General features: G+C 41.5%; 1 protein-coding gene across 1 annotated transcript; it reads left to right on the top strand.

Annotated features, from left to right (window-relative positions):
* The first annotated feature begins 1,348 nt into the window (after positions 1-1,348).
* LOC110507147 (nitric oxide synthase, inducible-like) lies at positions 1,349-23,380 on the top strand. Its single transcript, XM_021587001.2, has 25 exons — positions 1,349-1,408; positions 1,505-1,603; positions 1,792-1,931; positions 2,356-2,518; positions 13,387-13,478; positions 15,681-15,822; positions 15,966-16,105; positions 17,325-17,499; positions 17,723-17,824; positions 18,152-18,346; positions 18,473-18,555; positions 18,750-18,894; positions 19,211-19,315; positions 19,479-19,528; positions 19,862-20,036; positions 20,281-20,413; positions 20,544-20,622; positions 20,754-20,944; positions 21,075-21,244; positions 21,475-21,685; positions 21,867-21,954; positions 22,100-22,221; positions 22,309-22,457; positions 22,622-22,816; positions 22,959-23,380. Exons 1-25 carry the CDS (start codon positions 1,349-1,351, stop codon positions 23,007-23,009), a joined length of 3,255 nt encoding a protein of 1,084 aa, XP_021442676.2. The 3' UTR covers positions 23,010-23,380.
* The last annotated feature ends 19 nt before the right edge of the window (positions 23,381-23,399 follow it).

Below are 23,399 nucleotides of genomic sequence, written 5' to 3'. Positions count from 1 at the left end.
TTGCATATTCCCTTGTATAGAAATAATATTTTTTGTAAATTATCCCAAGTATATTTAGGTGACTATTTGCATCAGCTTTTTAAGTATAGTTGTGAGTATATATTTGAGTAGAAGGAAACCAATTTAAATACTTTTGGCTAACTTGAGTACCATAAGTAACTGAGCAAAAACATTTATAGATAAATCATAGAATATAAATTACGATACTGAGTCAATTTAGCAAATTAAACTTACAATATTAGTCATGTAACTGATTACATTAAGTATATCAAACTTATAACATTAGTTCTGGGACTTGAAGAACTTAAGTAGATCAAAAAAAGAAAACATTCTGAACCTGTCACGACTTCCGCCGAAGTCGGTTACTCTCCTTGTTCGATCCACTTTTCATTTTCCATTTGTTCTGTCCTTGTCTTACACACCTGGTTTCAATCCCCCAATTTCTTGTTTATTATTTACCCTCTGTTCCCCCATGTTTGTTTGTGAGTGATTGTTTATTGTATTGCGGCCCATTATTGTGGCCTTGGATTTATTTGACTTGTATTCTTCAATAGCTACACACAGACACATTACAGAACCTGATAAAATTAAGTTGAATGAAAGGAATTTTTGAGATCCAGTTAGTTGTTTGCATTTAATATATTATCCTTAAAAGATCCTCCCTGTTAGATTTACTTAAAGAGCTGATGCAGATAGTTACCTACGTTTTGTATGTAAAAGGGGCACAATATTTTGTTACAGTGCAGGAAGCTGTCTTGTTTCCTATAATGTCATGAATAGCACTATTACCTCCACACTCCTGGAAAAAACCCATACCTCTGGACTGCAGTAGTTACTGGTCTAGTTGGCCTGGTCATGCTACTGATCTGATTCTTGGCAGACCAAACAACTGAAAAACCGGTTGGCCACAAAAATGTTAATTGTAATTAATTTGAGCCTACCTACCTGGAACACAACCAGGGAATTTTCCTAGAAGCCTGCCCATGTTTCATTACAGGCAGGTATAAATTGAAAAATCTCAGGAGGAAAAGTTTCAGAGAGGAATTGGTGCCTGTCTCACCTAACTGAAGGTAAGAGTAAATACTGGGATATTATATAATTTAAATTAGATTGTTTTAAAGAGTTTATGCCACGACACTGAAGGCTATTGACCACATTATAACTTTAAAATATTTAATTAAACTTAATATTCATGTTTTTTTGTTACCAAGGAATTCAAAATACATTTTACTCATAGCAAAATAGCATATAAGCACATACATTTCGATCTAAAAGGCTACAAATGTTTGAATTATTTAGATAAATGGTATTTCCATATATGTTAATGAACTGCATTTATTTTACAATTATGGAGATGGTGCTTCAAGATGATGAAACCAAAATAGCTCTCCAGACTAAACCAAAGAAGGTACGAATTGAGATTACAGTTGAAATAAAATTAGAAAATGTGCTAAAAGCAAGCGACATATGTTTAACCTGTTTCTCCTCTATGTTCATCCCATAGTGGGAAACAAGAGCAAGCAGGTGTCCGTTGTCTATACCTGTGCGTAACGTGAAGGATGGCTCAAGTCTCAATGATATGCTGCACCACCAGGCAGTTAAGGTGCGTTTACAGTTTATGATGCTTTGTGTGTGCCGTGGTACAGTACCGCAATTTATTTGCTTGGCTCTTTTGCTCAAATTATGAAGCCGCACCTCAATTTTAGTGTTTTCTATTTCAGTGAAGATTGAACACTATAAAATAAAGCAATACATTTTAATTTAAACTGTCTTATTTTATTTCATATGCAGAACCAACAATGTACATCACAAGTTTGTGAAGGTTCTGTCATGACTCCCAAGGCTCTAATGCGCTGTCCCAAAGATACTCCACTTGAGATCCTACCTCAGGCGATTGACCTCATCAACCAATACTACAAGTCCTTCAAAATGTAAGTAAAAGGCCTCGGTGTAATACTTCTCTAAAGACGATGACTATTATTACTCCAAAATTGTTCAACCCAAGTGCGGAATCTGTAAAAGACACATAGTTGCTTAAAATTGCAATATTGTTTAATGCCTTTTAGGCATTTATAGATTGTAGCCTATATTTTCTGTACTTCTTTATGAGCCTTTATAAAGCCTTTACTGTACAATGTATTCTTAGATGCTTCATAAATTATGGCAGTATGGGAAAATATTTAAGCCAGTTAGCCTTTATAGCCTATTGTAAACATTTGCTTATAGATCATTTATGAAGCATCTCTGTGGGCCTTACAAAAGTTTTGCAATGGGAAAAATGTAAATCCCCTCTATTTTATGATTTGTTTGTTTTCAATGATTTACACATAGCCTAATTTAATCCCAAATGCATAGCCCCAAAAGTGAACACCACCTTGCCAGATTGGAGGAAGTTGCTATGGAGATAGGTTCCACAGGAACCTATTCGCTGACTATGGACGAATTAGTGTTTGGTGCTCGACAAGCATGGAGGAACGCCCCAAGATGCATCGGCAGGATTCAGTGGTCCAATTTACAAGTAAGAAAACATACTAACAAGGCAGAAGATACATTTCAGTTTCTCATTATCTTTTAGGAATCAACATCAGTATCTATTGTGTTCTTGTATGTGTTTTTCGTGCGTGCACATGGGCGTATGTGTAATGTTCTATGTGTAGATTAGCCTAATGAATGATGAGGGTGAGTATTGGTAAAGTGGGACACTTTATGAAAATATGCTTTCTGGAACACCTTACAGAATCACCCCATTGTCTTAACCCCCAACATGATACCATTCTAAATAGCTTAAGAACTCCACTACACTGCACTACCGTTCCATTAAAATAACATCAAATTGATCAGAAATACAGTTTAGACATTGTTAATGTTGTAAATGACTATTGTAGCTGTAAACTGCAGATTTTTAATGAAATGTCTACATAGGTTTACAGAGGCCCATTATCAGCAACCATCACTCTTGTGTTCCAATGGCAAGTTGTGTTAGCTAATCCAAGTTTATAATTTTAAAAGGCTAATTGATCATTAGAAAACCCTTTTGCAATTATGTTAGCACAGCTGAAAACTGATTAAAGAAGCAATGCAGCTGGCCTTCTTTAGACTTGTTGCGGATCTGGAGCATCAGCATTTGTGGGTTCGATTACAGGCTCAAAATGGCCAGAAACAAAGAACTTTCTTCTGAAGCTCATCAGTCTATTCTTGTTCTGAAAAATGAAGGCTATTCCATGCAAGAACCAGAATAGAAAGAGGAGTGGGAGGCCCCAGTGCACAACTGAGCAAGAGAACAAGTACATTAGAGTGTCTAGTTTGCGAAACAGACTCCTCACAAGTCCTCAACTGGCAGCTTCATTAAATACTACCTGCAAAACACCAGTCTCAACATCAACAGTGAAGAGGTGACTCCGGGATGCTGGCCTTCTAGGCAGAGTTGCAAAGAAAAAGCCATATCTCAGATTGGCCAATAAAAAGAAAAGATTAAGATGGGCAAAAGAACACAGACACTGGACAGAGGAAGACTGGAAAAAAGTGTTATGGATAGACAAATCTAAGTTTGAGGTGTGTGGATCACAAAGAAGAACATTCGTGAGATGCAGAAAAAATGAAAAGATGCTGGAGGAGTGCTTGACGCCATCTGTCAAGCATGGTGGAGGCAATGTGATGGTCTGCTTTGGTGGTGGTAAAGTGGGAGATTTGTACAGGGTAAAAGGGATCTAGAAGAAGGAAGGTTATAACTCCATTTTGCAACGCCATGCCATACCCTGTGGACGGTGCTTAATTGGAGCCAGTTTCCTCCTACAACAGGACAATGACCCAAAGCACAGCTCCAAACTATACAATAACTATTTAGGGAAGAAGCAGTCAGCTGGTATTCTGTCTATAATGGAGTGGCCAGCACAGTCACCGGATCTCAACCCTATTGAGCTGTTGTGGGAGCAGCTTGACCGTATGGTACGTAAGAAGTGCCCATCAAGCCAATCCAACTTGTGGGAGGTGTATCAGGAAGCATGGGGTGAAATCTCTTCAGATTACAATGCCAAAGGTCTGCAAGGCTGTAATTGCTGCAAATGGAGGATTCTTTGACGATAGCTAAGTTTGAAGGACAATTATTATTTCAATTAAAAATCATTATTTAGAACCTTGTCAACATCTTGACTATATTTCCTATTCATTTTGCAACTCATTTCATGTAAGTTTTCATGGAAAACAAGGAAATTTCTAAGTGACCCCAAACTTTTGAACGGTAGTGTATGTGAATGCAAAGAGCAAACAACAAGCTGCACAAGAGCTCACTACTGTAACGGTCCAGGTTACAAAGTGGCTCAGTGATTCATGTTCACATCTCAACGTAAAAAATCCAGTCTGCATGTTCCTCACAAAGAGGGCAACTGATGCCGCTGAGCCAGATGTGTATGTGTCAGGGGAGAAGCTCCAGCTGGTATCAGATTTTAAGTACCTTGGCATCATACTTGATTCCAACCTCTCTTTTAAAAAGTAGGTGAAAAAGGTAACTCAAATAACCAAATTCAACCCCAGCTAATTTCTGATATATACAAAAAAAATTGACTACAGAGGATGATAAAACTGTACTTCAAATCTATGATGCTTCCCCACTTAACATACTGCTTGACTAGTTGGGCCCAAGCTTGCTGTACAACAATAAAGCCCATTCAGTCTGTCTACAAACAGGCTCTCAGGGTGCTTGATTGGAAGCCCAATAGCCATCATCACTGTTACATCCTCAGGAAGCATGAGCTCCTGAGTTGGAAAAATCTTGTGCAATACACCGACGCATGTCTTGTATTCAAGATCCTAAATGGCCTGGCTCCCCCTCCACTAAGTACTTTTGGTAAACAGAAAACCCAAACCTATGGCAGCAGATCTACAAGGTCTGCTATGAGAGGTGACTGTATAGTTCCCTCAAGGAAAAGCACCTTTAGTCAATCTGCTTTCTCTGTGAGAGCTTCCCATGACTAGAGGCCAATCAATAATCCCTAGCTGTTTATTACCCGTTTCAAATCAAATCCAACTTTATTTGTCACATACGCCGAATAAAACAGGTGTAGACTTTACCGTGAAATGCTTACTTACAAACTCTTAACCAACAGTGCAGTTCAAGAAGAGTTAAGAACATTTTTACCAAGTAAACTAATATGAAAAGTAAAAATAAAAAGTAACACAACAGGAATAACAATAACGAGGCTATATACAGGGGGCACCGGTACCGAGTCAGTGTGTGGGGTTACAAGCTAGTTGAGGTAATCTGTACATGTAGGTGGGGGCAAAGTGACTATGCATAGATGACAAACAAACAGCGAGTAGCAGCAGTGTACAAAAGGGGGGATCAATGTAAATTGTCCGGTAGCGATTTTATTAATTTGTTCAGCCGTTTTATGGCTTGGGGGTAGAAGCTGTTGAGGTGCCTTTTGGTCCTAGACTCGGTGCTCCGGTACCGCTTTCCGCGCGGTAGCAGAGAAAAAAGTCTATAACTTGGGTGACAGGAGTCTCTAACAATTTTATGGGCTTTCCTCTGACACCGCCTATTATATAGGTCCTGGATGGCAGGAAGCTTGGCCCCAGTGATGTACTGGGCCGCTCACACTACCCTATGTAGCGCCTTACGGTCAGATGCCGAGCAGTTGCCATACCAGGCGATGATGCAACCGGTCTGGATGCTCTCGATGGTGCAGCTTTCAAACCTTTTGAGGATCTGAGGACCCATGCCAAATCTCTTCAGTCTCCTGAGGGGGAAAATGTTTTATTGTGCCCTCTTCACCACTGTCTTGGCATGTTTGGACCATGGTATGGACCTTGGTATGCTTTCCATGTTGTCTGTAGCTGGTGAGGTGTGGAAACACTTATGTATTTTGTTTTGTTGCTATTTGCATTGCTGTGTCTTTACTATCATTAACTGAAGACTGATAGTTTTTATCAAAGATTCTCTGTAATTAGTTATTACTAGGAAGTCGGGGCACCAAGGAAAAATATTCAGATTACAAAGTTATCATTTCCTAAAATAACTTTTCAGATATTTTATCTGAACAATTAGTCTTCAAAATAATGATTTACTTTACCTCACGTTAGTCTCATTCCAAACGTCGTAAATTGTTGGTTATCTGCACGAACCCAGTCTTCACTATGAGTCATCCATACATCAATTGTCTTAAATCATTTATTTATTACTAACTAAGTAATTCACAGAAATGCATAAACAAACAAACAAACAAGGTAAATGTGGTACCATGAAATGATAGGAGAATGTGCCCTAGTGGGCTAAACCGGCATGGCGGCTTGTTAGACAAAAGGAGAAGTGGGGGTCGACTAAGAAGTCACTACAGATTGATAATTAATGATAATGCACATGAACGCTCACTCATTCTGGAGCAATTGCAATCAATATATATATTTACGCTCAGTGTGTCATCTTGATCGCTGGTGAAAAGTTAATTTATTTTGTAGAATTGTCCGTCTCTCTCCCTCTCTCTCTCTCGGTTGTGGTTAGAGGGGATTGTTCAGAGTGACATTCGTTATAGAATAGATGTTATTGTAATTGTCGTTCTTCGCGTTCAATGATACCGAATTCCTAGCTGAAGACTAGTAATTAATATCAAAGACTTGTTCTTATTCTGTCGGTATTGATAGTCTAAGAGTTTAACCACGTGGTATGGTTAAAAGATTCAGCAATGGTCTACAACCTTTGTCCTTCTAATGGAGAAAAACATGGTCTGCAACCTTTAGCCATCTCGTAATTGAGGTAAGCTCGGTCTGCTGATCAAAAAAAAAACGAGTGGGGGTTTTATTCGGAAGGGCCGAAGAGGGCTGTCCCAGGATGTCTGACCCTAACTGGGCTCAGGGGCGGTCCTCTGATTTAGTTCAAATCAAAAGGGAATTGTATTTGTCTTCATTAAACAGTCCAAAATCATATTACACAATTATACAAACAGTATCATACTCACTCATTCATCTTATACAACAATTAGATGTAAACCTCATATCTGAGGCTATTATATAAACAGCGTTATGGTAATGTGGCCACACCGTCTCCCATTCCCCAAGTTGTGTCAAACGGACCAGTTAGTAGCTGGATTCTTCACCGATCTTTTATACCTTCTCCGGAACATGAAATTTGTTTGGACCTCAAGTTCTGTGAGGTGGAAGGATTTCCTTTGTTCGCCATGAAAATCTACTCTCTCTATACTGTGTGTCCATGAGGAGATTCTCAGGAATTTACAACGTCTCTCTGACCACAGCAACCTAGTTGAAGGAGGAAAGGGGGAGGCAGGGAGAGGGGGATGGGCTTGCTATACCCAAAGAGGCCAACGTCATGACAGCGTGCTGCTACGTGTTACTTGTTCTATGTTGCTCTGCGTGTGCTCACTGCTCATTGATTGTCTGTATTGTTATTGTAATTGTTTTTAATAACCTGCCCAGGGACTGCGGTTGAAAATTACCCTGCTGGCTAAAACTGGAACTTACTGAAACGTTGATTAATGTGCACTGTGACTGTAAAAATAAACTCAAACTGCAATCCACTTTAATGACCAGACTTTTTTCCACGTAATGGAACAGATTATAATGTTAGAATACATTAACTTAATGCTGAAATTAACTGGTGTTACCTAAACTATAAAACCCAGCAACAGTAATCAGAAACTGTCAAAGAACGTTTCCAATCCAACTATTTAGACCTCTGCTTCAAATGTCCCACTGCGTCCCTAACAGCCCGATGTAGCCCAGCGAGCATGACTCGCTTTCTCCAGCGGACTAAAACATGGCATTAGTAGTTTATCTAAAAACTACCAATAACTAATAACATATTAAATTAAAATTATTAGTAGGCATTGTTTTCATTTCAGTCTACCCAAACAATATAACACAGGATGGATGGCTCTTCTTCAAACACAAATTGTCCTGAGACCACCTTTTTTCTGTAGATACTGGCAAATTGGGACACCTTGGTATTCAAAGTGGGACACTTCATTCTTTATTGTAAAGAAGAATAAATTAGAGTATATGAGAAATTTCTATATTTTTATAATAAACTTCAATTATTCATATAAATGAAATGTGTTAAAACATTCTTAATGTCATTTTGTGGAACATTAAAGTGGCAATATGTATCTTTTTGGGCAACCCGACCCAAAAAATGTACGTAGAAATGTGAGTTATAGATCCATCATTCTACCTGAAAGCAAGTCTAAGAAGTGGTAGATCTGTTCTATGTGCGCTATTGTAATGCTTCCAGTTCTTCAAAAACATTTTTTTGTCTTTTACATTCGGTTTGGTACACCAGCTTCAAACTACACTCTAGTGGACATTTTGTAGAATGAAACCATTAAGACCTCACCCCTCAAACATGTCAATGACTGTTTTATTGTCACCAGAGTCAAATACATCAAAATAAAGTTTTTTAGTCATCATATTACCTGTATGGTTATGAATATACTGTGGCTAGCTAGAAGTTTTTATGTTGGTGAGGTAATATCTTTCATTTGATCCTATTTAGAAAATTGATTTCTGTTAAGAAAACGTTAAAATGGCCTAGAGTGTCCCAGTTTGACAGTAATAGGGTGTCCCAGTTTGACAGTAACAGGGTGTCCCAGTTTGACAGTAATAGGGTGTCCCAGTTTGACAGTAACAGGGTGTCCTAGTTTGACAGTAATAGGGTGTCCCAGTTTGACAGTAACAGGGTGTCCCAGTTTAACAGTAATAGGGTGTCCCAGTTTGACAGTAATAGGGTGTCCCAGTTTGACCGTAACAGGGTGTCCCAGTTTGACAGTAATAGGGTGTCCCAGTTTGACAGTAACAGGGTGTCCCAGTTTGACAGTAAGAGTGGTGTCCCAGTTTGACAGTAATAGGGTGTCCCAGTTTGACAGTAATAGGGTGTCCCAGTTTGACAGTAACAGGGTGTCCCAGTTTGACAGTAATAGGGTGTCCCAGTTTGACAGTAACAGGGTGTCCTAGTTTGACAGTAACAGGGTGTCCCAGTTTGACAGTAACAGGGTGTCCCAGTTTAACAGTAATAGGGTGTCCCAGTTTGACAGTAATAGGGTGTCCCAGTTTGACAGTAACAGGGTGTCCCAGTTTAACAGTAATAGGGTGTCCCAGTTTGACAGTAATAGGGTGTCCCAATTTGACCGTAACAGGGTGTCCCAGTTTGACAGTAATAGGGTGTCCCAGTTTGACAGTAACAGGGTGTCCCAGTTTGACAGTAATAGGGTGTCCCAGTTTGACAGTAACAGGGTGTCCCAGTTTGACAGTAATAGGGTGTCCCAGTTTGACAGTAACAGGGTGTCCCAGTTTGACAGTAAGAGTGGTGTCCCAGTTTGACAGTAATAGGGTGTCCCAGTTTGACAGTAACAGGGTGTCCCAGTTTGACAGTAATAGGGTGTCCCAGTTTGACAGTAATAGGGTGTCCCAGTTTGACCGTAACAGGGTGTCCCAGTTTGACAGTAATAGGGTGTCCCAGTTTGACAGTAACAGGGTGTCCCAGTTTGACAGTAACAGGGTGTCCCAGTTTGACAGTAATAAGGTGTCCCAGTTTGACAGTAACAGGGTGTCCCAGTTTGACAGTAATAGGGTGTCCCAGTTTGACAGTAACAGGGTGTCCCAGTTTGACAGTAATAGTGGTGTCCCAGTTTGACAGTAATAGGGTGTCCCAGTTTGACAGTAATAGGGTGTCCCAGTTTGACAGTAATAGGTTGTCCCAGTTTGACAGTAACAGGGTGTCCCAGTTTGACAGTAATAGGGTGTCCCAGTTTGACAGTAATAGGGTGTCCCAGTTTGACAGTAACAGGGTGTCCCAGTTTGACAGTAATAGGGTGTCCCAGTTTGACAGTAATAGGGTGTCCCAGTTTGATAGTAACAGGGTGTCCCAGTTTGACAGTAATAGGGTGTCCCAGTTTGACAGTAATAGGGTGTCCCAATTTGACAGTAACAGGGTGTCCCAGTTTGACAGTAATAGGGTGTCCCAGTTTGACAGTAACAGGGTGTCCCAGTTTGACAGTAATAGGGTGTCCCAGTTTGACAGTAACAGGGTGTCCCAGTTTGACAGTAATAGGGTGTCCCAGTTTGACAGTAATATGGTGTCCCAGTTTGACAGTAACAGGGTGTCCCAGTTTGACAGTAATAGGGTGTCCCAGTTTGACAGTAACAGGGTGTCCCAGTTTGACCGTAACAGGGTGTCCCAGTTTGACAGTAATAGGGTGTCCCAGTTTGACAGTAACAGGGTGTCCCAGTTTGACAGTAATAGTGGTGTCCCAGTTTGACAGTAATAGGGTGTCCCAGTTTGACAGTAATAGGGTGTCCCAGTTTGACAGTAATAGGTTGTCCCAGTTTGACAGTAACAGGGTGTCCCAGTTTGACAGTAATAGGGTGTCCCAGTTTGACAGTAATAGGGTGTCCCAGTTTGACAGTAACAGGGTGTCCCAGTTTGACAGTAATAGGGTGTCCCAGTTTGACAGTAATAGGGTGTCCCAGTTTGACAGTAACAGGGTGTCCCAGTTTGACAGTAATAGGGTGTCCCAGTTTGACAGTAATAGGGTGTCCCAATTTGACAGTAACAGGGTGCCGCAGTTTGACAGTAATAGGGTGTCCCAGTTTGACAGTAATAGGGTGTCCCAGTTTGACAGTAACAGGGTGTCCCAGTTTGACAGTAATAGGGTGTCCCAGTTTGACAGTAACAGGGTGTCCCAGTTTGACAGTAAGAGTGGTGTCCCAGTTTGACAGTAATAGGGTGTCCCAGTTTGACAGTAATAGGGTGTCCCAGTTTGACAGTAACAGGGTGTCCCAGTTTGACAGTAATAGGGTGTCCCAGTTTGACAGTAACAGGGTGTCCTAGTTTGACAGTAATAGGGTGTCCCAGTTTGACAGTAACAGGGTGTCCCAGTTTAACAGTAATAGGGTGTCCCAGTTTGACAGTAATAGGGTGTCCCAGTTTGACAGTAACAGGGTGTCCCAGTTTAACAGTAATAGGGTGTCCCAGTTTGACAGTAATAGGGTGTCCCAGTTTGACCGTAACAGGGTGTCCCAGTTTGACAGTAATAGGGTGTCCCAGTTTGACAGTAACAGGGTGTCCCAGTTTGACAGTAATAGGGTGTCCCAGTTTGACAGTAACAGGGTGTCCCAGTTTGACAGTAATAGGGTGTCCCAGTTTGACAGTAACAGGGTGTCCCAGTTTGACAGTAAGAGTGGTGTCCCAGTTTGACAGTAATAGGGTGTCCCAGTTTGACAGTAACAGGGTGTCCCAGTTTGACAGTAATAGGGTGTCCCAGTTTGACAGTAATAGGGTGTCCCAGTTTGACCGTAACAGGGTGTCCCAGTTTGACAGTAATAGGGTGTCCCAGTTTGACAGTAACAGGGTGTCCCAGTTTGACAGTAACAGGGTGTCCCAGTTTGACAGTAATAAGGTGTCCCAGTTTGACAGTAACAGGGTGTCCCAGTTTGACAGTAATAGGGTGTCCCAGTTTGACAGTAACAGGGTGTCCCAGTTTGACAGTAATAGTGGTGTCCCAGTTTGACAGTAATAGGGTGTCCCAGTTTGACAGTAATAGGGTGTCCCAGTTTGACAGTAATAGGTTGTCCCAGTTTGACAGTAACAGGGTGTCCCAGTTTGACAGTAATAGGGTGTCCCAGTTTGACAGTAATAGGGTGTCCCAGTTTGACAGTAACAGGGTGTCCCAGTTTGACAGTAATAGGGTGTCCCAGTTTGACAGTAATAGGGTGTCCCAGTTTGATAGTAACAGGGTGTCCCAGTTTGACAGTAATAGGGTGTCCCAGTTTGACAGTAATAGGGTGTCCCAATTTGACAGTAACAGGGTGTCCCAGTTTGACAGTAATAGGGTGTCCCAGTTTGACAGTAACAGGGTGTCCCAGTTTGACAGTAATAGGGTGTCCCAGTTTGACAGTAACAGGGTGTCCCAGTTTGACAGTAATAGGGTGTCCCAGTTTGACAGTAATATGGTGTCCCAGTTTGACAGTAACAGGGTGTCCCAGTTTGACAGTAATAGGGTGTCCCAGTTTGACAGTAACAGGGTGTCCCAGTTTGACCGTAACAGGGTGTCCCAGTTTGACAGTAATAGGGTGTCCCAGTTTGACAGTAACAGGGTGTCCCAGTTTGACAGTAATAGTGGTGTCCCAGTTTGACAGTAATAGGGTGTCCCAGTTTGACAGTAATAGGGTGTCCCAGTTTGACAGTAATAGGTTGTCCCAGTTTGACAGTAACAGGGTGTCCCAGTTTGACAGTAATAGGGTGTCCCAGTTTGACAGTAATAGGGTGTCCCAGTTTGACAGTAACAGGGTGTCCCAGTTTGACAGTAATAGGGTGTCCCAGTTTGACAGTAATAGGGTGTCCCAGTTTGACAGTAACAGGGTGTCCCAGTTTGACAGTAATAGGGTGTCCCAGTTTGACAGTAATAGGGTGTCCCAATTTGACAGTAACAGGGTGCCGCAGTTTGACAGTAATAGGGTGTCCCAGTTTGACAGTAATAGGGTGTCCCAGTTTGACAGTAACAGGGTGTCCCAGTTTGACAGTAATAGGGTGTTCCAGTTTGACAGTAATAGGGTGTCCCAGTTTGACAGTAATAGTGGTGTCCCAGTTTGACAGTAATAGGGTGTCCCAGTTTGACCGTAACAGGGTGTCCCAGTTTGACCGTAACAGGGTGTCCCAGTTTGACAGTAATAACGTGTCCCAGTTTGACAGTAATGGGGTGTTCCAGTTTGACAGTAATAGGGTGTCCCAGTTTGACAGTAACAGGGTGTCCCAGTTTGACAGTAACAGGGTGTCCCAGTTTGACAGTAATAGGGTGTCCCAGTTTGACAGTAACAGGGTGTCCCAGTTTGACAGTAACAGGGTGTCCCAGTTTGACAGTAACAGGGTATCCCAGTTTGACAGTAACAGGGTGTCCCAGTTTGACAATAACAGGGTGTCCCAGTTTGACAGTAACAGGGTGTCCCAGTTTGACAGTAACAGGGTGTCCCAGTTTGACAATAACAGGGTGTCCCAGTTTGGACGTAGGCAAATATTCTAAAAAGGTGAAAGTAGTAAAATAACAATTTACAGTCATTTTGATTTACATTTACAAAATATGTTGTAATGAAAAGCTGAATATCCTTTCTTAATTTTTTACAAGCTTAACATTCTTTTTCTTAGAATCCTATGTCATTTTACTTACCATTATGACTTTAGAGACATGTCATTACACGGGATGCCATGCCCACAATGACTTCACGCCAACTGAATCCATTTTTTATCATCACATACTTCCTCACTAACACACAGGCATTGATTGTTTGTTATGTTATTGTACACATTTAAATATATCCATTATAAAGCTTTGTTAGGTGTCCCACTTAACCAATACTCACCAACATGTTTCTTGGATTGTTCTGCAGGTGTTTGATGCCAGAAAGTGCAAGACTACTCAGGATATGTTCAAGTCTCTGTGCGAACACTTACAGTTTGCCACAAATGGAGGAAACCTAAGGTAAACAAAGAGTTGGGACAAAGAGCAGGGACTTGTTTCAATCCAAACATCTGCGTTATAGCGTGATTGAAACTATAAGGTCATTTTCAATTGAGAGATCATATGCAGTGTTTACGTGAATGCAGTCTCTGCGAATGCGGGAAGATTGCCTTTCGATTTAAAATCACGCTTCGACACAGATTGAATCTAGGCCTAGGTGACCAACAGCCCTACTTTCTGAGGTAGCCTAACTACTGCAGCATTCTTTGAAAAACTAGAAAGGATAGCGAAGTATGAGGTAATGAGGCAGAGGGCAGAAAACACTGAGTAAAGATCAACCCTGTATGAAGTTAGAAATGTGTAAAATGTAAACTACAGATTTGTCCCACTAACTGTTCGTCGCTCTGGATAACAACGTCTGCTAAAATACTAACATGTAAATGCACCAATGTAAAAGTAATTCTACTAATACTCCTGTCTCATGTGTTATTTGTTGCACTTGACTTAGACCTTCAACCCTTTACTCCGTGAGAACAATACTGTAGGTCAGGGATCCCCAATTACATTCAGCTATAGGCCGATTTTTCCTTGAAGGGATGGTCAGGGGCCGGAACATAGTTATGAATAGTTTGTACACTGCATATTGATCTGTGGGAATGCAATGTTGTTGTTCTAAAATGGGGGCAGGGGCCAAAAATAGTTTTATAAATGCTTTTTGTTACGTACCACAAGTATAAACATGCTATATGAAACTAATCACAAGTTAGGGGGGAAAGTGGCAGCATATACAGTGTTCAGGTGTCTTACTTCATTTTGAAACTCAGGTGTAAGATCTCTGGAATACTTCATGATCAGTGGTTGGCACACAGAAGGGACTTTATCCTCACTAATCTGCCCAACTTTCAGAACAGCAGAAAAGTATTCTACAATTTCTGCAGTGGTGTGGAACCCAGTGTCCAATGTCACTTATGATGTTGTCCATAGCAGTAAAAACACTGTGTTCGGAAACACTGTTGCTGCACTGTCCTGAGCTGTCTCCTCTTGAGAGGTCTCATCATGGAATCTCTTCCTTTTCCTCTGGCAGCTGTGTTCCTTGCTTACTTGAGGTACAACAGCTATTTGCATAGCAATCAGTGTTGCCTCAGACAGGAGAGACTCCTATTCATCTCTAAGAGCCTGCATCTCTTCCTTTAAGGCTCTGATATTGGCTGCCTTCTGTGTCAAGTGAGATTTTTCCTGACTGGAGAATCACATTCCTCTTCTCAATGCATTGCAGTACCTACAATTATGCCAACTGACATGTCATTCAACACAATGCTGCTCACCTCCTTCTTCAGTTGGGAGTAGGGCTGGTTCAGGGATATGGGGATGGGGAGACAGGGCTGGTTCAGGGATATGGGGATGGGGAGACATGGCTGCTGAACCTGAAGCTGCATCTGTTGGGCCTGGCACCAGGCAGGGGGAGGGACAACTGATTTTTTATTAATGGCTTGCTAAACGTTTGCCTACATTGATTAAATGTGGGCTAAAAGAGGAGCGAAATGTAAAGAATTTTCTGTGAAGATATTAAGTAACTAATGTTAGGGGAGCAAAAGTAGCCTATTTCAATATGGACTAAGCTATCAGGTTAATTTCCACCACTCACGGACTACACCCATCTTCCTTTGTGAAACATTGGGTGACATACTGTCACCCTTTCTGTTCTCTTTCCTGTCTTTCTTTTCGTTTTGGTGGGAGGGGGGGGGGGATACAGAGGCTCTCTGGATGTTTACTTTTTGCCAAAAACAAGAAAAGATAAAGAAACCATTACTTTTATTAGTTATTAGTACATTGTAAGTAATATAATGGGATAGGTTAATAATTTAACATGGAAAAAAATGTAACTAATGTTCCCATCATTTTTTAAGGCCCCTTAGACTCTTCCTAACTATCCCCCCCCCCCCCCCCCCCCCCCACCCTTAGAGAGGCATATTGCTTAATATGTTTTTTAATTAAAATCACTTTGAGCTGATATCCTAGATTTTAGTATTTTATGTCAACAACTAAATTATTAGGCAATTTGTTATTTATTTTCTCTGGAAATAAAATTGCCAATGGGCTGCCTATTGGGGAACCCTGCTGTAGGACATTCACTCTGTTATGGGCCAGTTTCACAAGCTCCTTCTTATTTCAGTTTGTCTGTTATTACATATCTTATTCTTTCTTCTGTCTTATTTATTTCAGGTCTGCGATTACCGTCTTCCCTCTGAGAAAGGAAGACATGCAAGATTTCCGGGTGTGGAACAGCCAGCTGGTGAAGTATGCAGGTTACCAGATGCCTGATGGCAGTATCCAGGGAGACCCATCCAGTGTAGAATTCACTGAGGTACTATATAAAGTAGCTATAGCCACCAGGATCCACCCAGCTATTTCAATAACATGCATTCAAACAGGCTCACATAGTGTATGTCTTTGTTTGAAAATATCAATTTTTAAAGTTGCTGTTACTTTTGTGCTGTGTTCCTAAAGATCTGTATCCGGCTTGGATGGAAACCTCAGTACGGCCTCTTCGATGTATTGCCACTAGTCCTGCAGGTCAACGGGGAGGACCCAGACCTTTATGAAATCCCTCCACACCTGATCCTGGAGGTTCCCATGGAACACCCTCAGTGAGTGACTTTAGCCTCGTTTCTATTGGATGATTGTGTAAACACACTTTTGCGAACAAATACGATGTTAAGCCTGCAGAGAGTCATCATAGCTATTCCACTGCATACAACGACATTCATTGGTTATGATACCGCTACAAAAGTGGTGTCCAGTTATGTTATGACGCATGTGTATGCAAATCCGTTTGATTCCATACTAGATTTGCCATTGATTGGATTCATCAGAGACACATAGTATTCAGATCATCATGCCTCCATAGCCATGGTGTTGTTTTTAAGTAGGAGTTATCTAATTAAATCAATGTTTTATGTAGCTGCCTGGGTAAAATCAAACCATTGCCCCCAGTCACTCAAGAGTTTGAACTATAAAAAAGGTTTTAAAATCCTCCGTCTGGAGCTCTTGAGGAACAGAGCTGAATAGGAGAGAGTGAAGAGCTCTATAGAAGTTAACTACGCAGCATATTCCTTTATCCAAATAGTTTCCCAAAGCCAGGTCTAGGAGGGCCCTATGACCTGTACCATTTTATTTTATTTCAATGTCTAACCACTCCAAAGTGATCCTTCATTTGTTTCACTGGACACAATACTGAGTAGAGTCAAGTGTTTCAAGCATCTTTGGTAGAGTGAACACGTCAACTGTGTGTGTGCGTAACTCATTCTGTATGAAAATATATATAAACCAACTGTGTGTGTGCGTAACTCATTCTGTATGAAAATATATAAATACCAACTGTGTGTGTGCGTAACTCATTCTGTATGAAAATATATATAAACCAACTGTGTGTGTGCGTAACTCATTCTGTATGAAAATATATATAAACCAACTGTGTGTGTGCGTAACTCATTCTGTATGAAAATATATATAAACCAACTGTGTGTGTGCGTAACTCATTCTGTATGAAAATATATAAATACCAACTGTGTGTGTGCGTAACTCATTCTGTATGAAAATATATATAAACCAACTGTGTGTGTGCGTAACTCATTCTGTATGAAAATATATATATACCAACTGTGTGTGTGCGTAACTCATTCTGTATGAAAATATATATAAACCAACTGTGTGTGTGCGTAACACATTCTGTATGAAAAAGGTGTCACATTGAGGACTGAATGATTCACTATAGAAACTAATCACATCTATCCTAGTGGTGGTGTTTTTGGGCATGCTCTTTTATATATTATTATCAGATATATTGTGTTGATCTTTCCTCATTAGGTATAAGTGGTTCCAAGACCTTGGACTGAAGTGGTATGCTCTGCCTGCGGTGTCCAACATGCTGATGGAGATTGGTGGACTTGAATTCCCAGCCTGTCCCTTTAATGGCTGGTACATGGGCACTGAAATTGGTGTGAGGGATTTCTGTGACTATCAGCGTTATAACGTCTTGGAGGTAAGGCTCACTTTCACAAGTACTCACCATGGCTACAGCACAGGGTCAGGCTCAGCAAGAGTAGCCCACGTTTTGAAATGGAGGAGGAAACCTCGTCTGGAATAACCAAAAATATAATTTTCTGTTTAAAAATGTTTTCTTGTTTCATACCTCTGCAACACAACACTGGCTGACTTGATAATGATGCAATGATTGTAGATGTTTTGGCTTCCTGTCCGTACAGGAAGTTGGTCGCAGGATGGGCCTGGAGACACACAAGCTGTCCTCACTGTGGAAGGACCAGGCCTTGGTGACCATCAATGTTGCAGTCATATACAGTTTCCAGGTAACCTATGATTTTCATGTATACAGGACCAATCCAAAGGCATGTTTTTCCCAATAGATATTCACAGCCTGTACAGCACTTTGAGATATCAGCTGATGTACGAAGGGCTATATAAATACATTTGATTTTATTTGATATCCCAAGTTATGTTGTTGTTGTTGCTGTTGTTGTTTTGTTACATAATTCGTTTTTTTAATACCTACAATTGTAAATAAGATACTTCCATCCCATAATATTTACCCAGAGGATGCTACAACTATTCAGCCATCAACTGGAGTTTTCCTTGAGATAAATGTACTCCTTTTGACTCATTACTGTACGCTGTAGAAGAACAAGGTGACCATCACAGACCACCACTCTGCAGCCGAGTCCTTCATGATGCACATGGAGACAGAGTTCCGGCTGCGTGGCGGCTGCCCTGCAGACTGGGCCTGGCTGGTTCCTCCCATGTCTGGCTCTCTCACCCCCGTCTTCCACCAGGAGATGGTCAACTACATCCTCTCTCCCTTCTTCTACTACCAGGTAGATACTGAGACACCATCTTGTACTGTGCATAGTATATGTCATTCATCTGGTTAAGCTCCACCAGGGCAACAGGGCAGTTGCTGAATGATCATCTGTAACTGTTGTTGTTGTTGTTGTTTGAAGCCTGACCCCTGGACGACCCATGTCTGGAGAAATGGGGAGATGTGCCTGAGGAAGCAACAGATCAGCTTCAAAGCGGTGGCCAGGTAATCTTACATGGACTATGACACCCATATCTGTAATGCTTTATGAACACAGTCATGATGCGTTATAAATTAGAATGCAGTCCTAATCATATTATTGACATAGCTATAAATGCACATAATGGATGAGGTTGAGTGAAACCATGCTCATAATGCATTACAAAGTATTATTATTCATGGCTGGTTCCCTCCTATAGGGCGGCTCTCTTTTCTTCAATCCTTATGAGCAGAGTGCTGGCTAACAGGGTGCGTTGCACTGTCCTGTACGCTACTGAAACAGGGAAATCACAGACATTGGCCCAGAGACTGAACTCCATGCTAAACTGTGCCTTCAACTGCAGGGTAGGAGATCCATCTCATCTCTATGAAGGATGATAGGGGGCCTACTGCCTCAGGCTAATATGCTTCAGGGCATTTGTGTGTGTTAAGCACTGTGAATCAATGTAAAACTCTAGTTTAATTGGAACCTAAATGTATGTGAGGACTATATTGAGCTCATTTAGAGTTAATTTACAGAACAAGCAATAGGGAGTTAGCTAGTAGATGTGCTTGTACAATGTACAATCTGTTGATATCTTAAGTCACTACTGTCCTCAAAATACAGAATTTCCCAGATATTTTACAAAGTTAACTAAAGCTGCTCTGTATATCTTCAAAGTTGCTCTGTATGGAGGACTATAACTTCAGTGACATGGAACAGGAGAGCCTTCTGGTTGTGGTAACAAGCACATTTGGGAATGGAGACTCCCCTGGAAATGGAGAGGTGTGTTTCTGTATTTTGAAGATATTATAATATATAATATATTATAGATATATTATAGATTATAGATATATTATAGATATATTATATTAACAATAATATTTTTCCCCACATTTATTAAATGTAATGTCTAAATATTCACCACATGTTAATATTATTTCTCTAGAGTTTCAAGAAGCAGCTTTTCTCCTTGCAGTATCTCAGGAACAAGTTAAGGTAAGTAGTATCTCAAGCATTTTTCTCTGCATTGCCCTCTCCGTACTGTGCTGTACATGTACATTAGTGGAGGTTGCTGAGGGGAGCTCATAATATTGTCTGGAACGGAGCGAATGGAATGGCATCAAACACATGGAAACCATGTATTTGATACCATTCCACTGATTCTGCTCCAGCCATTACCAAGTCCATCCTCCCCAATTAGGTGCTTCTAACCTCCTGTGATGTACATGTCTTTAAGATGTACTAATTGATGAAGTGGCGACTTGACTACAGTCTCTGTCACCTCTCTTTGATTTTGAAACTGGTCATATCTCCCCTCTCCTCCCCCAGGTACTGTGTGTTTGGACTGGGCTCGAGGATGTACCCACAGTTCTGTGCTTTCGCCCATGCCGTGGATGCCAAGCTGGAGGAGCTGGGGGCAGAGCGGGTGACCCCCACTGGAGAGGGGGATGAACTGAATGGACAGGAAGAGGCCTTCTCTGCCTGGGCTCTCACCACTCTCAAGGTAGGCAGACAAGAAAGGATGGCTCTCTGGCTTAAAAGGGGATTTTAGCTACGTGCTGACAATCATTTTTTCAGTGTATTTTATAGTATACATAGTAACATACTCCTGGTATGTCTACTATATGCTCAAGTAACATTACAAAAAAGACCTGTTATGATCTTTAATCTGATAAGCATTTGCATATCATATTGATCTACATAGTGTATTTAATAATTGAGCCTAAGCACGCTTTCTCTGCTTCCAGGATGCCTATAAGGAGTTCAACATCCAGGGACAGCTGAGTCTGCAGCTCCCTGGGGCAGAGCGACTCTGCGAGGCCTGGGACCCTCTGAGATACCGCGTAGCACTGGAGAGCTGCTCCCAGGACCACATCACAGGTACTACACCTGGGCCAGGGGATGGACATTTGACAAGGGACTGGTGTAGCACTGTAAAGCCTTATAAACTAATCTTGTATTTCAGTCAGCCAGTTGTACGTGATGATTTTCACTGTCCTCTCTTTCGCAGCACTTTCAGCCATTCACTCTAAAACTGTCTTCCCCATGAAACTGAAGAGGAGACAGAATCTACAGAGCCCCCATTCAAGGTTAACTTCTTGTCTTCTGCCACACAATTTAATTTACCCACTAGCATTGTTATTGTTGCAATACTTTTAACATTTTTGACAGGACTCAATTTTGACAGGGTTTAATTCAACATTGTCATTCTTGTTTCTAGCCGGTCCACCATTCTGGTGGAGCTGGAGAGGGAGACAAGTGCAGAGGTCATGAACTTTGCCCCAGGAGACCATGTTGGTGTTTTCCCAGGGAATCTCCCTCAACTGGTGGCTGGAATCCTAAAGTTCCTTCCCCATACAGCCCCAACCAACCAGTGCCTACGACTGGAATACCGCTCTGACTCCTGCCTTGGTAAAACAATATTCAGTAATAATGGTGCTGATTGACGTAACCACGGTAAAATCAGATTTATTTTTAGGAAGACATCATCTTCAAAAAATGGACACTGTTAAAATTACTCTGCATTTCTATTTCCCAACAGATGATGAGAAAAACTGGAAGACTGTCAGACGCATCCCAGCATGCCCTTTGTCTCAGGCGCTCACCTACTTCCTGGATGTAACCACGCCCCCCTGTCAGAACCTCCTCCACAAGCTCTCTCAGCTGGCAAGACAGGAGGGGCACTGCCAGCGTCTGCTGACCTTGGCAAAGGTAACTTCTGTTTGTCTCAAGGACTACTGTAGTGTTCATTATTGTCTCTTGAAATAAAAATGAGAAATCATGAAAGAAAATCCTTTAACCTACCACCCTTTGGAATTGTATAGAATTGAAGAAAATACTATGTTTCATACATATAACCATGTAAGCCTATGCACTTTCCAAAAAATAATATAAACAGATATTTTTATCGTTATTTAGCTTCTGTCTTAATTTGCCGTCAGGACTCTCAGGAGTACACGACCTGGAAGATGTTCCGTGTTCCCAACTTCCTGGAAGTCCTGGAGGAGTTCCCATCTTTAGAACCCTCTGCAGCCTTCCTCCTCAGCCAGCTGCCCCTGCTCAAGCCCCGCCTCTACTCCATCAGCTCCTCCCCTCAGCTCCACCCCAATGAGCTACATCTCACTCTGACGGTGCTCAACTATCACACACAAGGTATGGGACATTAGATTTTTCATTTTGGTCACTTAGCAAACATTCTTATCCAAGGTACAGGACAGGGCGACTCAACTTAGAAATGACAATACATCAGTTATCAAATGCTTTGAAAGGAATTTGAACTGCTATCTCTTGGCTGTGAAAGTAACTGTACTGTATTTTTCTGTACTACCGATAGATGGACAGGGTCCTCTTCACCACGGGGTCTGCAGCACCTGGCTGGATACCATTAAGAAAGGAGACCTGGTACCATGTTTCATCTACAGGTATAGAACGTACTGTAACATACTGTATTTCAGTAGGCTGGTACATTCTCCAATTGTACCAAATGCTTGGTTGTAGCCTATCCCCAGTATAATGATTGAGATGATCATTTCAAGTGAAGCTAACTGATTGTGTTATTGTTTACAGTTCAGGTGGGTTCCACCTCCCAGCAGAGCCCAGCACTCCAGTCATTCTGGTGGGGGCTGGCAGTGGCATCGCGCCCTTCCGAAGCTTCTGGCAACAACGGCTACATGACATGAAACACCCAGGTAGTGTGTGTGTGTGTCTGTATGTCTGTTTGTGTGTCTGTTGATACAAAATCTCTGACCTTAAGGGCTATGGTTTTGTCTTTGCAGGGTTCTCTGGAAGTCCTATGAGCCTGGTGTTTGGCTGCCAGAGTTCGGAGACAGACCATTTATACAAAGAGGAGACACTGGAGATGAGAAGACAAGGGGTCCTGAAGAGTGTTACAACCACATATTCCCGCCAGCCAGGTCACCCAAAGGTACTGTTGCATTGTCATTTTGAAAGAAATCATGTACTGAGTAAGCTTTTCAATCAAAAGCTTGATTGAACCTGATTGGCTTGTGATTCAAGTGAAGGTTGAAGCGTAACATCTCCCTGTACTGTGCCTCCTATTCCTAACCTTTGACCTCTGTGTGTCAGCAGATCTATGTCCAGGATGTCCTGAGGGAGAAGATGGCAGACGAGGTGCTGAGTGTGTTGCACCAGAAGGAGGGCCACTTTTACGTGTGCGGAGGTGTGAACATGGCCCAGGGAGTTACTCTAGCAGTACAGGAGATTCTGAGCAGCCAGCTTGGCATTACCCTCACACAGGCAGGAGAATACCTAACCCAACTAAAGGTTGGTTCACTTTCCTCTCAATCATTAATATGAAAACTAATGTGAATGCCATGTATCCTCTTAATCTAGTTCCAATACTGTAGTAAGTGGACAGTGTTTTACAATGCTTTTATGGTTTGTATGTTTCTTTCTTTATTTGCAGATTCAGAAGAGGTACCATGAGGACATTTTTGGAGCCCAGTTTCAAAAGTGAGGTGATCGGGATGGAGAAAGATCTACACATAGCATGCATTTTCCTCTATGCTTGTGATGCCCTGTTTTTGTTTTTGTTGATAGATTAGGATTGTCACTTTGGAACATGTTTGTAGCTGTTGGTGGTCCCAAACAAACCATCTAGTCTTCCTTTGGCCCACTGCTTGAAAATGTACCCACTTTCACTGTTTTCACTTTATTTTTAAAGCACGGTAAGTATATTTCAGAGAGATGATTATAACATTTACATTAACGTCATGATATTAAAGATAGATTATAGATGCACAGGTGATAAATATATGTAGTGTTTGTACAATATAATAGAATGTGGGATTGTTGAATCTGAATTATACATAATGGGAAAATGCTTGTAATCCGAATGTGTTTTATT

This window comes from Oncorhynchus mykiss, chromosome 27, assembly GCF_013265735.2.
Source record: "Oncorhynchus mykiss isolate Arlee chromosome 27, USDA_OmykA_1.1, whole genome shotgun sequence".
NCBI classification, from domain to species: Eukaryota; Metazoa; Chordata; class Actinopteri; order Salmoniformes; family Salmonidae; genus Oncorhynchus; species Oncorhynchus mykiss.
Note: the sequence above shows the minus strand (reverse complement) of the source record. Positions and strands in the feature narration are given on the sequence as shown.

Bases quoted from the DNA above. Each gene is read 5' to 3' on its own strand.
- LOC110507147 (XM_021587001.2), top strand. From the start codon at position 1,349: ATGGAGATGGTGCTTCAAGATGATGAAACCAAAATAGCTCTCCAGACT. The intron at 19,316-19,478 runs GTGTGTTTCTGT...TTATTTCTCTAG, and splicing joins ACTCCCCTGGAAATGGAGAG to AGTTTCAAGAAGCAGCTTTT. The intron at 20,945-21,074 runs GTAAAACAATAT...ATTTCCCAACAG, and splicing joins CCGCTCTGACTCCTGCCTTG to ATGATGAGAAAAACTGGAAG.